This window comes from Macaca fascicularis, chromosome 20 (assembly GCF_037993035.2).
Source record: "Macaca fascicularis isolate 582-1 chromosome 20, T2T-MFA8v1.1".
Classification (NCBI taxonomy): Eukaryota; Metazoa; Chordata; class Mammalia; order Primates; family Cercopithecidae; genus Macaca; species Macaca fascicularis.
This window is the reverse complement of record NC_088394.1, coordinates 69,479,514-69,496,134: the sequence shown is the minus strand read 5'-3', so window position 1 is coordinate 69,496,134 and position 16,621 is coordinate 69,479,514. Positions and strand designations below refer to the sequence as shown.

At 42.7% G+C, this 16,621-nt stretch overlaps 1 protein-coding gene and 1 pseudogene across 1 annotated transcript in view; one reads left to right on the top strand and one right to left on the bottom strand.

Annotated features, from left to right (window-relative positions):
- Positions 1–16,621, bottom strand: part of HYDIN (HYDIN axonemal central pair apparatus protein) — a 375,746-nt gene that overhangs the window by 38,592 nt on the left and 320,533 nt on the right. Inside the window, exons 67-74 of the mRNA XM_015443164.3 lie at positions 15,547–15,644; positions 14,522–14,729; positions 13,153–13,365; positions 12,533–12,671; positions 10,163–10,328; positions 7,239–7,386; positions 2,596–2,803; positions 1,873–2,094 (exon numbers count right to left, since the gene is read on the bottom strand). Of these exons, the coding sequence (XP_015298650.3) occupies positions 1,873–2,094; positions 2,596–2,803; positions 7,239–7,386; positions 10,163–10,328; positions 12,533–12,671; positions 13,153–13,365; positions 14,522–14,729; positions 15,547–15,644 (1,402 nt within the window). The remainder of the gene's footprint in view (positions 1–1,872; positions 2,095–2,595; positions 2,804–7,238; positions 7,387–10,162; positions 10,329–12,532; positions 12,672–13,152; positions 13,366–14,521; positions 14,730–15,546; positions 15,645–16,621) is intronic.
- LOC123570723 (U6atac minor spliceosomal RNA) lies at positions 4,814–4,928 on the top strand (annotated as a pseudogene).

Here is a 16,621-nt window from a genome sequence, read left to right as displayed (position 1 = left end):
TCTCCTTCTGAGATTCCCATTACATGTATATTGCTATGCTTGATAATCTCTTATGGGACTCTGAATTTCTGTTCATTTTTCTTCATTCTTTTTTCTTTTTGTTCTTCATATTGGATAATCTCAATTGCTCCATCTTCAAATTTGCTGATTTTTTCTTTTTCTTTTCAACAATTTTATCCCATCTGCCACAGCTGATTCTTTCTTTTGCCATAAGAAATCTGCTATTGAGCTCCTGTTGTGAATTTTTCATTTCAGCTATTATGTTTTTCAACTCCAAAATGTATATTTTTATAATTTCTATATGTTTATTGATATTCTCTCTTTGGTGAGACATTGCTCTCATTCTTTGCTTTAGTTATCTAGACATGGTGTCCTATAGTTCTTTGAACATATTTTAAGTAGATGATTTCAAGTATTTGTCTATTAAGTCCAACATCTGGGCTCACTCAGAGATAATGTTTTTGCTTTTTTGCTTTTTTCCCTGTATATGAGTTATATTTTCTTGTTTCTTTTCATGGCTCATATTTTTTAGTTGGAAACTGGAGATTTAAAAAAATAAATGTGGCAACTCTGAAAATCAGATCACCCCTCCCCCAGGGTTGGTTACTGTTGTAACTCTTAGTTTGTTTAGTAACTTTTTCAGTAAAGTCTATATTCTCACTTATGCATGGCCAATAAAGTTTCTGCTCAGTTAGTTTAGTGGTCAGTTTATGATTGAACAGAGATTTCCTTAAATGCCTGGAACCATTTCCTTAAATGCCTGGAACAGCTTTTGCTGAGGGGCTGTGTGTGGCAGGACATGCCTTTGACACTCAGGCAGGCAGTTGCCAACTCTGCTTTATCTTTCCCGGGACCTAAAGGTTAGTCAGAGGTAAGAGCTTAGGGCCTTCTCAGGTCTCTCCTGAGCAGTAACACAGCCTGGAGGTACACACATCTTATACATGCATGGCTGTCTAGATTCCAGGGAATATGCTGAAGCTTTTCAGAGCCCCCCATGAATATCTTCTTCCCAGCCTCTCCTTTTAAATTTTTCAATGAACTTCTTGTTTGCCCCTAAGGTCAATGCTCCCTCAGTCAGCTGCGGTGTTAAACAATTACAACTGATTGTTTTTGAGCAAGCCTGGAGTCAGGTCAAATAAAAGCTATCCCTGTGAGCGGGGTTTCCATTGAACTTCTAGACAGCTCAAATAGTGACAATTCTTTTAGAATGGGGGTTTTGGGGAGTTCCAATCTGTTCTACCTCCTCCAGGATCTGATTGACTGCTGACTTTCACTTTGATTGCCGAATTTGTTGGTTTTCAAGGTTACTGCAGAGCTGGGATGAGGGAAGAGGGAGAGAATAGGGCAAATCAAAATACCACAAAACTCTCTGTCTTTATGGGTATTCAGCCATTTTTCTTGAGTAAGTACTCCTAGAATTGTTCAAAGCCTATTATTAATTTTCAGAGTTCTGAAAAAGTTGACTTCGAAAATTTTTTCCAGTGGTCTCATTGCTGTTGAAGAGCAGCGTTTTGGATGTCCTTCTCTGCCATTCCTGATGACATCACCATTCTTTGTTTTTTTTTCTTTTCATTCAATAATTCATCTTAGAAAATGTTGTACACATTCTTTTCCTGCCCTGCCTATCACTCTTATTTATTTTAATGGGTGAATGTATTGCAATATAATTGCTTTTCAATCCACACTTACTCCCCATCCACCTAACCATTGATGAAGGCTTTGTACTAGACATTGTGAGGCTGTGTCCAACACAGCTACCCTCTAGGAGCTTCTGGATACGTGGAGAAGATAAAGAACACACAGGAGAATTAACCTGCCAAGGCAGCACGCTGAGAGTACTTTTGGAGTTTGGACAATGTTAAATGGACTCACCTTGATTCTGAGTTCCAGGTCTGTCAAGACACACTTCTTTAATGGTTGAAAAGACAGGGTGGCATGTACACTCTGCCCTACATCCACAGTGCTGTCGATGGGTGAAAATTCCAAGTACTGCAGCAAGGCTTTGGAGCCACACAGCTCTGCCTGGAAGCTGAAGGTGAACTTTCCAGTGTTGATAAAGTTGAATTCACACTGGACACATTCATTTAACTCCACCTAGGAGACAGAGAACAGAGCAGGGAATGCAAACCATAGTTCCTTTGTCTGGGGTCAGCATTTGTAACATGTTGATGAAAAATATCCTTTGGGAAATAAGGATGGTGGATGACGATGGTGATTTGACTGTCTTTAGCTTAATGGAGTCAGATATTCCAGCAAGAGCTACTAAGTGTTGGGGTTCTCTCAATATCTCATAGAGAAAGTGGCAATTTAGTTCTTAGACCTTTGTTGGTAGTCAAATACAGGTAGTTCCTGTATGTTTAACACAAGCACTATTTCCTCTCCCCACCATCTCTCCACCCCCCTGAAAATAAAATAAGAAAAGCATTCACATCATATCTACATACATTCTGGGGATAGAGTTGCTCTTGGAGTGTTTCTGTTTTCCTGATCTCTCTGGCATTTGAAGCAGAATGACTCAGCTCATATTCATTTTTACTACTTTCCCCAGTCAGAATGGAAGCTGAGATAGATAGCAAGGTGTTCTTACACCTTTACCTCATAGAAGTTGACAATGTTAGTCTGGTTGGGAGTCAACAGAGTGATGGAGCCTGTCCTGTCCTTGCACTTGATCTCTGCATTCATAGTGTAGCCCTCGGCCTTGACATTTAATGTCAGAGGGTGGACTTTCTTTTTCACATTGCAGATCAAATTAAAGTTCACATCTCCTTCCTGCTTTGGTGTGAAGAAAATATCAATTGGGAACCTGGTTGGGGAACAAAACAGCAGATTACCTGACTAGGCCAATTTGTTAAAACCTTAAAAAATATGAGTCTACTGAATTAGCAGATTCATTATGAGGAAAAGGAAACATAACTCGAAATTATGATGAGATTTTAAGATTTGTGGCTATAGTAACCAAAACAGCACGGTATTAGCATAAAAACAAACACACAAACCAATGGAAAAAGATAGAGATCCCAGAAATAAAGCTACACACCTACAATCATCTGATCTTTGAAAAAGTCAACAAAAATAAGCAACGAGGAAAGGATTCCCTGTTCAATAAATGATGCTGGGATAGCTGGCTAGCCATAAGCCAGAAGAATAAAATAGGACCCTTATTTTTCACTATATACAAATATTAACTCAAGATGGATCAAAGATTTAGATGTAAGACCTCAAACTGTAAGAATACTAGAAGAAAATCTAGGAAACACCATTGTAGACATCAGCCTTGGGAAAGAATTTATGACTGAGTCCTCAAAAGTACTTGCAATAAAAACAAAAATTGACAAGTGGGACCCAATTAATCCCACAAAAAAAAAAAAAAAAAAAAAAGAAAGGAAGAAAGTTTCTGCATAGAAAAAGAAGCCATAAACAGAGAAAAAAATGCAACCTACAGAATGGGAGGAATTATTCGGAAACTATGCATCTGACACAGGTCTAACATCCACAGTCTCTAAAGAACTTAAACAATTGAACAAGCAAAAAACAAGTAACCCCATTAAAAAATGGGCAAAAGACATGAATAGACACTTCTCAAAAGGAAACAGAAAAGTGGCCAACAAACATAAAGAAATGCTTCACATTACTAATCATCAGAGAAATGCAAGTCAAAACCACAATGAGATAACATCTCATACCAGTCAGAATGGCTATGATTAAGAAGTAAAAAACAACAGATCCTGGCGAGGCTGCAGAAAAGGGAATGCTTATACACTATTGGTGGGAATTTAAAATCTTTCTGCCACCGTGGAAAGCAGTTTGGAGATTTCTCTAAGAACTTAAAACAGAACTATCATTCAACACAGCAATCTCATTACAAAAAACAAAACAAAACCAAAAAACCAAAAAACCCAAAGTCATTCTACCAAAAAGACACATGCACTCTCATGGTCATTGCACCACTATTCACAATAGCAAAGACATGGACTCAATCTAGGTGCCCATCAACTGTCGAGTGGATAAAGAAAATGTGGTACATATACACCGTAGAATACTACACAGCCACAAAAAGAATGAGGTCATTCTTTGCTGCAACATGGATGCAGCTGGAGGCCATTATCCTAAGCGAATTAACATAGGAACAGAAAACCAAATACCTCATGTTCTTATTTATAAGTTGGAGGTAAACATCAGGTATGCATGGATATAAAGATGGCAACAATAGAAGCTGGGGATTATTAGGGGGAGGGGAGGAAGGGAGGCAAGAGTTGAAAAACTAATGATTGGGTACTAAGCTCAGTACCTGGGTGATGGGACCATGTGTACCCCAAACCTATACAGTAAATCCAGTAGAAAACCTGTATGCATATCCCTTGAATCTAAAATAAAAGTTGAAAAAAACCCACAAAGCTTTGACCGAAGTCTCATACCTTATAAGTTAATAAAATAGGGGTTACAACCTGAAATTTAAAGCCATGCAACTTATGGAAAAAATAATGGAAGAACATTTTCTGAATCTAGGGCTATTCAGAGATACAGAACAAACACTAAAAGGACAGTCCATAAAAGGACAAATAGATAATTTGGACTTCATCAAGAATAAAAGGTTTTGCTTTGTGAATGACCTTGTTAAGAAGAGGAAAAGACAAACTACAGATTGGGAGAAAATATTTGCAGACCATGTATCCCCCAAGGCAGCACTACCTAAACATGTAAAGAACTCTCAAAACTCAACAATAAAAAACAAATAGGCTGAGCAGGAAACTGGCAAGAGACATGAGGAGACATTTCACTGAGGAGGATCCAGAGAAGGAAAATAAGCACATATGTGTTGTATGAAAGGAGAGAAGGTTAGTACTCCCCTTGACAACGATGGATGAGGCCCTCAGGCCTGACAACAGGCATATGGAAAATAAGCACATGTAAAGATGCCCAACATTATTAGTCATTAGGAAATGCTAATTAAAACTACAATGAGATATCACTACACACCTATTAGGAAAGCTAAAATAAAAAATTGTTGCCGGGTGCGGTGGCTCATTCCTGTAATCCCAGCACTTTGGGAAGCCAAGGCGGGTGGATCACTTGAGGTCAGGAGCTTGAGTCCAGCCTGGCTATCATGGTGAAACCCTGTCTCTACTAAAAATACAAAAAAAATTAGCTGGCCATGGTGGTGCGTGCCTATAGTCCTAGCTACTTGGGAGGCGGGGGCAAGATAATTGCTTGAACCTGGGAGGCGGGGGTTGCAGTGAGCCAAGATCACACCACTGCACTCCAGCCTGGGCAACAGAGCGAGACACTATCTAAAAATAATAACAAAAAAATTGTGACAACACCAAATTTTGGTGATGTTGTAGAGACTCTAGAACATTCAGAGATAGCTGGTGGAATGTAAAATGGTTCAGACAGTCTGGAAAGCATTTTGGCAGTTTTTTCTTTTCTTTTCTTTTTTTTCTGGAAACATGCCATTATCATATGTCCATTAATTGCACTCTTGCTCATTTTCCCCAGTGACATGAAGATACACAAAAATCTGTACATGAAAGTTTATAGAAGCTTTATTCATAACAGCCCAAACTGGGAACAATCCAGATGTCCTCCAGTGGGTGAATAAACTAACTGTGGTGCATCCCTACTATGGAATGGTAGTCACAAAAACGAAGAAACTCTCAAAACTACCTGGATGTATGTCCAGAGAATTATGAGTGAAAAAAGCCAATCACAAAAGGAATGTATGTGTCTGTGAATACAACATTCCTGAAATGAAAAAATGATAGACATAGAGGAAAGTATTGGATTCCAGAGGGTGAGGAGGTGTTGCTTGGGGGAAGGGAAAAGGGTGTGGCAACAAAAGGGTCACACGAGGCATCCTCGTGGTGAGGGATCTGTTCTGTGTCTTGACTCTGTCAATGTCAATACCAGGTTGTGACATTTTACTGAAGCTTTGCAAGATGTCACCCTTGGAAGAAATTTGGTAAACAGTACAGAGATATCTTTGTATTATTTGTTCTTTTTTTCTTTCTTTCTTTCTTTTTTTTTTGAGACAAAGTCTTGCTCTGGAGTGCAGTGAGGTAATCTTGTCTCACTGCAACCTCCGCCTCCCAGGTTCAAGCGATTCTCCTGCCTCAGCCTCCAGAGTAGCTGGGATTACAGGCATGGGCCACCACACCCAGCTAATGTTTGTATTTTTAGTAGACATGGGGTTTCACCATGTTGGCCAGGCTGGTCTCGAACTCCGGACCTCAGGTGATCCATCCACCTTGGCCTCCCAAAGTGCTGGGATTACAGGTGTAAGCCACTGCGCCCGGCAGTCTTTGTATTATTTCTTACAACTACATGTGAATTTACAATTATTTCAAATTTTTAAATTTTATTATTATTTTTTGAGACAAAGTCTCACTCCATTGCCCAGGCTGGAGTGCAGTGGTGCAATCTCAGCTCACTGCAACCTGTATCTCCTGGGTTCAAGTGATTCTCATGCCTCAGCTTCCCAAGTAGCTGGGATTACAGGTGTGTGCCACACCTGGCTATTTATTGTATTTGTTTATTTATTTTTTGAGAGGGAGTTTCGCTCTTGTCACCCTAGCCAGAGTGCAGTGGCGCAATCTTAGCTCATTGCAACCTATGACTCCCGGGTTCAAGCGATTCTCCTGCCTCAGTCTCTAGAGTAGCTGGGATTACAGGCACCTGCCAACATGCCTGGCTAATTTTGGTATTTTAAGTAGAGACGGGGTTTTACCATGTTGGCCAGGCTGGTCTGGAACTCCTGACCTCAAATGATCCACCTGCCTCAGCCTTAATTATTGTATTTTTAATAGAAATGGGGTTTTGCCATGTTGGCCAGGCAGGTCTCAAACTCCCAACCTCAAGTGATTCGTCTGCCTCAGCCTCCCAAAGTGCTGGGATTATAGGCATAAGCCACCACACCTGGCCTGAAAATTAAAAGTTTAATTGAAAAAGAGATTTGCCAGGCAAGCCTGAATATTGTACTGTGGATTCACATATACAGTGAATATAGCAAGGAAAAGAATACAAAGAGAAAATATTGAGAGAAAGGGCTTAGAATTCTCAATGCTCCATATTCATCAGGAAAACAGGTATCAGGGAGTAAGTAGGATGGAGATGGAATTGTTATGATCTAATCTTAGCGTTGAAAGCAATTATATAAACAGGGCACTGTAAGCACTGGCAGGCTTGGGGACCTGGATATGTCGGGAGGATGCAAACAAAATGAGACCTTTATTTTTGTTTACCTGGACAGTGGTGGGATCCAGCCTTCCATGGGACATACAAGCAGGCTGTTGTTGAAACCTTCAGAATAGCGGGAGTTGTCCTGGAAGGAAAAATCGAACCCCTGCTCCTCCTTGTTGATGATCTGCACAGTCTCCCTGGCTTCTCTGCCTGAGAAGGAAACACCAGCCCTCAGTGGGGGCCTCCTGACTGCCTGCTGGAGTCTCTCAGCAGACACCGCTCCACAGGCAAGACATTTAGAAGACATTCCCCAACCTCTTCCGCCGTTGTCTACCTCACTCCTTTCCTTTTCCTCTACAAGTCACCTTCCTCCTTTCGGGGATTCCATGTCTTTCTTCATCAGTTGCCTGCTTCTGCTGAGTGGCTCCTCTGCCCTGGGCACAGCTCTCCTGGGATTCTGGTGACACAGTTTTCTTCCCTTGCTCCTTTAGACCCAATAATTGTAATGCCTTCCTGAATTTGTTAATGGGGGCTTCACTCTCCTTGGCTGACCCCCTTCATTGCCCACGTATCTGTAAATAATCCTTGCATCCAATTCTTTGAAAATAGACCTTGGGTATTGGCCTGAGTTTCCTGCCCAGGGCTCTGACTAATACATATTCTCTCACTATCATCTTTTGCTTTCCTCTTGGCTATTATTAGCACATTTATTTTCCCATATAAACTTTAGAATCATTTTATCCAGTTCTCTCCCCTTCCAATTCTTTTGGGATTTGGTTAACAGATTTAGCAAGTAATTTTTTAGTATAAATATGTCCCGTGCAATATTGGGACATACTCAAAATTATTGTTATTTGAAATTAAAATTTAACTATGCATCCTGTATTTTATCTGGCAACCCTAGTTGGGATTCTAATTGGAACTTGATTAAATTTGCATTTAATTTTAGGAGAACTAACAAATGATCAGATCTCGTTTGGGGCGGATTTTAATCAGATATGCTAGTTTCCTTCATGTAGGTCTTTTCTTGTGTGTGTCTTGTTACATTTATCCTTAGCTATTTTATAGGTTTTGCCAGTACTAAGTGGATGTTTTCTTTGGTTTTCTGTTTCTAGGTGCTAGTACTAAAAAGGAAGACACTATTTTTGCATATTTGTCTTGCATCCACCCACCTTACCAAATTATTCTGTTGAGTCTAGTAGTTTGTTTTGCTTTTTCTCTAGTCTCTTGTGGTTTTATGTGTATAAAATAATCAGCAAAAGCAAAACAAGATGATTTTCTCCCTTTTCCCCCAATGTTTATGCAAATTATTTTCTTGTTTTGTCATATTTGCTAAAGTCTCTAAGCAAGTGTTCAATAATAATGGTGATGATGAACACCCTTAGCTAATTCCTCATTTTAATTGAAGCAGTTTTAGTCGTTTATTACAGGATCACATCTGCCTCTTGACTTTGGTTAATCTTTTTTTCCATCAATGTCCATGTTGCTATTAGAGTTTTTGTTGGGAATGTCTGCTAAATTTTGGCAATGCCTTTTCAGTGTACATTAGTATGATAACATGGTTGTTCTTCTTTAATCTGTTGATGTAATGATTATATTGAAAGGTACCACTGTTGAATTCCTGGATTAAACTCTGTCTTACAGTTGTTATATTTATGCTACATTGCTTATTTGTTCAAAATCTTAATAAATGCCATAATTCCCCCTCCCACCTACTTATGTGTATCAGTAAAATACACATTCAGCTGTTAACACTGCTTTCCTTTGGGGTTGAAAGAGAAAGATGAGACAGGATGAATGTAGAGAGATTAAACTTTTTCTTATGCAACACCAAATTGGTGTATTTACTATTAAAAATATTAGTTTATAAATAAAAATCTAATGTATTATTATCATTATTACTATTTTTTTTTGAGATGGAGTCTCGCTCTGTCGCCCAGGCTGGGGTGCAGTGGCTGGATCTCAGCTTACTGCAAGCTCCGCCTCCCAGGTTTACACCATTCTCCTGCCTCAGCCTCCCAAGTAGCTGGGACTACAGGCGCCCGCCACCTCGTCCGGCTAGTTTTTTGTATTTTTTAGTAGAGACGGGGTTTCACTGTGTTAGCCAGGATGGTCTCGATCTCCTGACCTCGTGATCCGCCTGTCTCGGCCTCCCAAAGTGCTGGGATTACAGGCTTGAGCCACCGCGCCCAGCCAAATCTAACATATTATTAAAAAATACTCTGGCTTTAGTTATATTTTATACACAGAGCGAAGATGTCACAAGTATGGGAAAGATACATGGGGTTATAAGGGACATGACAATTACTTCCTTTGTTTCTTTCAGGCCTCTGCTTAAATGTCACCTTCCCACTGCCTCCTGGCCTTCCTTATTCTCTCTACCCTGCTGTCCTCTTCTCTAAAGCACTTATTACCATCTGACATGGTGTAGAGTTTACTTATGTTTCTTTTGGTAGCCTGTTTCTTATTTCTAGAATGTAAGCATCAGGAGGGTAGGGACTTTGGGCTTTATCCATTAGTGTAATCCCAGCCCACAGAAAAGTACCGAGGCCATTCTACAGACTCAGTGATATTTGTTGAACCAAATAAATGCATGAAAGGATGAGAGAGAAATCTGACCACTGCAGCACAGACTAAGAAGCAGACAGATACCCCCCATAATCTGGGGGCAAATGCAAGAAGGCTGGGCCAACTTGAGGCTCTAGAAATAAACAGTCAGCCCATGCCTTAAGGGAATCTGCCAAGTAGGATCTTTAACAAGGCTCCTAAATTTCCTTAAGCTATTAATTGTCGGTTTAAAAGATACTTGGTGGAAATTAGATTGAGAGATAAATATTTTGTGGCTTTTAAAAAACTGATTGAGACCCTCTGATATGCTTCTGGAAGGGACCAGGGGAGGTTTCTTATGCAAGGCTGTTCTGGGAGCTCTCGATGAGCTTACCCAGATCATGCCAACTCTAAATACACACCAGCAGGGCAGCCTTACCAATGAGGAGAGAGCTGAAGTTGAGGTGTGACTTGTTCAGAGAGATGAGAGGGTCGGTAGTCTTGCCTACAAGCAGGAAAGGGACTGTGATGTTGTGCTCAGGGATTAGGAAGGTCCATGATGATTCAGTGATGCCCAGATGGAAAGGTGTGAACTGGAACACGATCTAAGAAGACAGTTTGAAACAGAGTGGTGAGAGACACTTCTGTATGCTTACTCCACGTGTCCCTGGAGACCTGTCAGCATGAAGGTCATGGGGGTTGATATTACCAGGTTATTGCTACCTTTCTATAGTCTATGTAAGGGTATGTAGGTGTGGCTGTACCAGAAACGTCAATGTCTATCTGCCCTGCCCACATGTCCTTCTAAGGGAGTCTCCGCCATCCACAGCCTCTGCTGGCTAAGCTGTTGTATTTTGTGCCAGGTCTTTGGATGGCATGGCTGTGCCATAGCTGACTGGACCAAAGAGTTGGTAAGCATCCCAAGGAAAGACAATCCCCATACTTGTCAATAGCTGGGCACACAGCCAAAGACAATATGATTAGATGGCCAGCCAGATTTCTCTCTTGGAAGTTTGGAATTAGAAAATGAGTGGCCAGGCCAGCTGGCAGTGGAGCTGATGGTGAAAGGTACCATGCAGGTGAGCTGGGCTATGGCATGCCATAACCAACTTGCTAAGTGATATTACAAAGCAACTACAGACTCAATCAATCAATCAATCAATCACCAGTGAAGAAACTGGTCAGTGGAGAGAGAATGGAGTAGATGGGAAGAGAGAAGCGGGCAGTCCCAGGAGAAAAGTCCAACCTCAAAAGCTGCTCCTGGTTCTCTCTGTCTGTCTTTTGAGCTAACCTGAGTGAGTCTCTTTGCAATCAATCAATCAGGACTGGATGAAAGAATAATGGCATTTGGCCAAAAAAGAACCACACAGGTTAACATGCATGGTCCATACCACTGCCAGAACAATGCAGGCAGGTCCTCTGGAGATGTGTCACCTCAATGATACGACTGTCACTCAAAGACCAGCATGACCTTGGATGACGGATTTTGGAACTTGCCTCTTGGAACTGAGCTCACATTTGAAACATTTCTGGGCTGAAGTGGGGGCCATGATCCAGGTAGGATTGTGTCTATGGTGGGCCCAGCTCCTGGACCTTATCACATTTAACTAGATGGCCTGGGTACTGAAATTATGCAGAGTTCAAAACCAGGTGGAGAGTCTACAAATACGTTTTGTTTGGTTTGGGAATTGTTAAAAAAAAAAAAAATTGAACCAGCTACCAGCATATAAAATAGGGAGCTTCACATAGAAATTTGGAATTTTGGCCAGGCATGGTGGCTCACGCCGTAATCCCAGCACGTTGGGAGGCCGAGACGGGCGGATCACGAGGTCAGGAGATCGAGACCATCCTGGCTAACAGGGTGAAGCCCCGTCTCTACTAAAAATACAAAAGAATTAGCCGGGCGTGGTGGTGGGCGCCTGTAGTCCCAGCTACTCAGGAGGCAGAGGCAAGAGAATGGCGTGAACCCGGGAGGCAGAGCTTGCAGTGAGCCAAGATGGTGCCACTGCACTCCAGCCTGGGGGACAGAGTGACACTCTGTCTCAAAAAAAAAAAAAAAAAAAAAAGAAATTTGGAATTTTGTCTTTTCCACAGTTTGGGTGAGTTGGCCCCCTTGGCTTCCCTTGTCTGCAAAGTGGTCATCTGCCGGAGAAGCCCTGTGGCCAGTGGTCCTGGTGCCCCGTATTACCCACAAATGTCTCCTTGGCCCACTTTATTCATTTGTGTCACCCTCCTGAGGGCACTGGGATTCATAATTTTTGTTTCACAGATTTATGTCTGTCTTCAAGATTCTCTGCAACTGGCTGGACATGGGGCTCACAGATCTGTTTTGGCCAGCAAGTCTGTATTTCTTTGATTCTGCCCCATATCATTTGTGTAAACATTTAGGGCGAAGCCACAGGACATGGCTCCACTCTACTTTGCCCTTTGGCCTAACCAAGTAAAAACACATCAGAGTCCTTTTACCATTTTTGGTCCTTTTGACAAAGATAACTTTTTATGCTACTGTATGAGTCCTAGGGTCCCCAGGCATTGGTGTCCAGTGACCTTTTGCTGCTTACATATTCTGTTTTAAAACATTGCAAATATTAGAGCTCTCTGCTTCTTCATGGCTAGCCCAAGAGAGCTCAGGTCTGTCTTGTCATCAGGATTGCCCAGCGCATATGGTGGCCATTCACTAAGTACTTATTGATTGACAGACCCTCAGGCAGTTCTTCCTAATTCCACTTACTGTCTATGGCAGACTTTCTACGCAGCAATGGCTAGACTGATCTAAGCCTTGGGTTGAGTGGTTCTCATTTGCACATACCTCAGCTTTCTTTTCAGGGTGGATGAAGCCCTTCTCTGTAAGGCATGTGAATGCTGCAGGGTTCTGGAGACTTTCAATTTCTTCAGAGATCCAGGAGAAGGAGTAGGTGCTATTGGTTGGGTTTAGGATTGTAAAGCTCCTGGCCAGGGTGGGGATAATTGACAGAAGAGAGTGGGACAGAGGATTAAGGATTAAGAGATGTTTCTTAGAACCTGGGCCTAACCCAGTCCCCCATCTGGGAAGCAGAACTGTTCAGAGCACTTTGTTACTGTGGAAATGAAAACTCCACTCCTCTAGTGATCCACAGTCAGGGTAGGGTTCTGGACTTTGGAAGAACAGTGCTGCCAAGGGCACAACTGTGCCAATGATCCTCTGTGGTTAAGGAGGTGGTCAGGGATTATACTTTTGTGTCTTCCATATTTTCCTCAGTGGCAAAACTAAGGAGACAGAATTCAGCTTTCTTAATGGAACGGTTCTCTAAAGTCAAACCTCTAAAACTCAGGTCAAACCCCAGGATATCAAGCCTGCTTATAGGAATAGGTCTAGCTCATCTATCTGAATTCTTCTCGAGTTCTTTAGGACTGATGTGAATTCAATCAATGCAAACCTAAGCAACTCACCGGAGATTCTTTCCTCCTATGCCCACAGTGATGAACTCAATCACCCGGGTGTTTGGATCTAGAGCTCCCCCACTGGACCCTCGGAGCTCTGGGCTGCGCTGATGGCCACTGATGTAGTCTGAGTCTTTCAGATCAAAATGGCAGATGGGCAAGGTGCTCCGCCCTTTGGCTACCAGGACCAGACCTTGCTCTCCAGGTGGCAGGTTGGGAATCCTGAGAGGATAAGGTTATTTTTATTTGTTTTATTTTGCCATCAGTTGTTGCTTTCTTAGTTAGTTGGAAATGAATTAATTATATCCGCTAGAATGTGAGCTCTATGGGAGCAGAGGCTGGGTCTCTCTTGGTCAACAGCATCACTCAGTGCCTTGAATGCATGAGTGGGCTGAGCATAAGCAGCCTGAACTTGGCTCCTTCTGTGTACCTACGTATGGCTGCAGGTTATTTCCCCCATCAATGTTGAGAAAATATTCTTGTTGTAAAATGAGCACAATCTTACCCTCTGGTCTCTCTCACAGGCATTTAGTGGGATATGGAAAGTGACCTGGAAATCCTAAAAATGTATCCTGAGCTCCTCAGAGAAGGTGAACTGGATATGAGCAGATGCTCAGCTCCAGGACCAAGCTGAGGTGGCCTAGGTGTGGGAGGGGTCTCAGTGGTATGACTGCAGGGGGTCAAGGAGGCTCTGGCAGCTCACTTAGGTTTCTGCCACCCTAGGCCACAGCCCACAGGATTTTTCTATAAGGTGGTTGTACTCCTTCAAGCTTTCCTGGGAGCAAGTACCACATCAGGGACTTGCATTGTCAGATGTCATTGGATTAGCTTTTCTCTCACTGCTATGTACCAGGTCCACCAACCCCATGACCACCACCACCACCAGCATCATCATCACCTAATGGCTGTTGTGCTTGTTGTGTGCCAGGCACTGTTGTGAGCTTTTCATCTGAATCAACTCATTTAACTTTCCCCACAATCCCACCAGGTGGGTATTACATTTACATTTTCTGTAGGAGGAAACTGAGTCTCAGAGAAGGTACAAGAAAGCTTTCCCAAGTTCATGCTTGCACAAGGACCGAAACCCACCTAGCCGTCACCAGTCTGTTGCTCAGTGGAATCCTCCATGCAACTGGGAAGGGGAAAGTAAGCAGGGGAAGCATCTGGAGAGGTTGATGAGCAGGACAAAGACCAAATTCTCTTTGTTCTCTAAAGGGTGGACCCTTTAGATCCTTCCAAAGGGAAAAGGGATAATTTGGGGCTGTGCAAGGATCGAGGGTCAGAAAGGATGGTGGCAGTGGTTGTACAGAAGAGGGGGTAAGAGTCACAGAGCTTTGTGCCTGCCAAGAAGGGTGTTGTGGCGAGCACATTTTCTTACTGGCAGAAAAGGTTGCTCTCGAAGTCTCCAATGTCCAACGGGGAGAATTTCACCTTGAACTTCTGAGTCTTCCCCACGGGCACGATTCCCGAGGAGGGCTCCACAGAGAAGGGCTGTGGGGAACCCTCGGTCCAGTGGTCCGTGGCGCTGTCCAGGGTGCTGCCCGTGTGCATCGTGCCCTGACTAAGCTGATCTTTTTGAGGTGAACCTGGGGACAGACAGGGAGTGGGCGATATTCTGCATTCGCAGCGAGAGGCAGGTGGAAGGCAGCCCACTCACAGGTCCTTAGGGGCCCTCTGTGGATATGGTGGACTCACCTTTTGTAGCAGCTGTACTTAACCTTGGGCACTAGAGGTAGGGAATTGCTCATATAGCTTACAGGAGACTCATGAAAAATGTTTCTATTTATTCCATAGGGTTTTCAAATTCGTTTCCTTTTGGTTCAAGGGGGTGGCTCAAGAAGATGTTTGTGCCCCAGAATAATGGGCTGTGAACATATTTTTTGGAGAATCACTGTTCTAAAGTAGGGCTTTACAATCTGGGGACCCATGGATAAGGGCCCATTCAAAAGGTCTGTGCATCTCCAAAGTTGAAATAATAACAACAACAACAACAACAACAACTTGCCTACCAAGTGTTGGGCCCTTTTCTAGTGCTTCATATGTACCAAGTGAGATCTTGGGTATGCGTGTGTATCTTCCTGGGAAAATGATTAATAACTTTCAACAGTTTCTCCAAGGGATCTATAATCTCCCACAAGGTTAAGACCTAAGAGACAAGATTCCTAGTTATCTTGAGATGGGACATCAGCCTTGTGTGGGGACAGAGTCCAGACTCCAGGAGGGTGGAAGTAAGTTTTGGAGTCCCTCAGGCCCATTTGGCTCTGCAGACACCACAAGGTCTCTGCTTTGCTTTTCTTTAGCTACTTAGGAGACCCTCTGAGCAGTGCTGGTCTCTCCATGAACAAGGCTCTTCTAACTGGTGGCTCAGGCCAGGCCCTGGGTTTTACCTGTCATTAAATTTACCTTGGTGATCTGGTTTTGCAAAGCTGACTACCTTTGAGGTATCTTCTGAGACCCAGCTGAATTCCAGCTGCACATGTCCTGAATTAATCACGTCAAACCTGCGAATCGATCAGGGAGCAGATGTGAGAAATGTGCCGCAGGTGGTTTTGGTCCTGGCTGCACATCATCTATACTGTACTTAACCTTTTGAAGTCATGTCACTTTGTTTCTTAAATCTTTTTTAAAAGGCACATTTTAAGTAATTTTATCAGAAATCATGCATATGATATACTCGAACAATAAAATATATACATAGTGATTAAAAGTACAAATATAAAAAATATTTAGCACTTAAAAGCATTTTGCATTCTTCCAACACCCTGTGCAATGAGCTCTCAGCATGCATCGCAGTAATCCTAAACCTCCATGAGAGAGGAAACAAAATCTATTTCACATGACAGCACCTCCCCCAGGAACAAATTCTACAGACCCTCCTTTCTGAATCACCTCCCATCAGAAATAATGTCCCTGGCCGGGTGAGGTGGCTCACACCTGTTATCCCAGCACTTTGGGAGGCCAAGATAGGCAGCTCACTGGAGGCAAAGAATTTGAGACCAGCCTGGCCAACATGGCGAAACCCCATCTCTACTAAAAATATAAAAATTAGCCAGGTATAGTGGCACACACCTGCAGTCCCAACTACTCAGCTACTCAGGAGGCTAAGGCACGAGAATCATCTGAACCCAGGAGATGAAGGTTGTAGTGAGCCAAGATCATGCCACTGGGCCACAGAGTGAGACTCTGTCTCAAAAAAAAAAAAAAAAAAAAAAAAAAAAAAAAAAAAAAGAGAGAGAGAGAGAGAGAGAAAGAAAGAAACAATGTCCCTGTGATCAGAAGCCATTTGACCCCCGCCTGTGACCCCTTTCCTGACTGAGGCACAGATATGAATTTTAGTTACTTCAAACTCAAACTCTGAATCAGCAGAGGCTTTTCCTGCCTCAAATTTTCCTGCTTTAAGACAAGAACAGGGCCAGGCGTGGTGGCTCATGCCTGAAATCCCAGCACTTTGGGAGGCCAAGGCGGGTGGATCACGTGA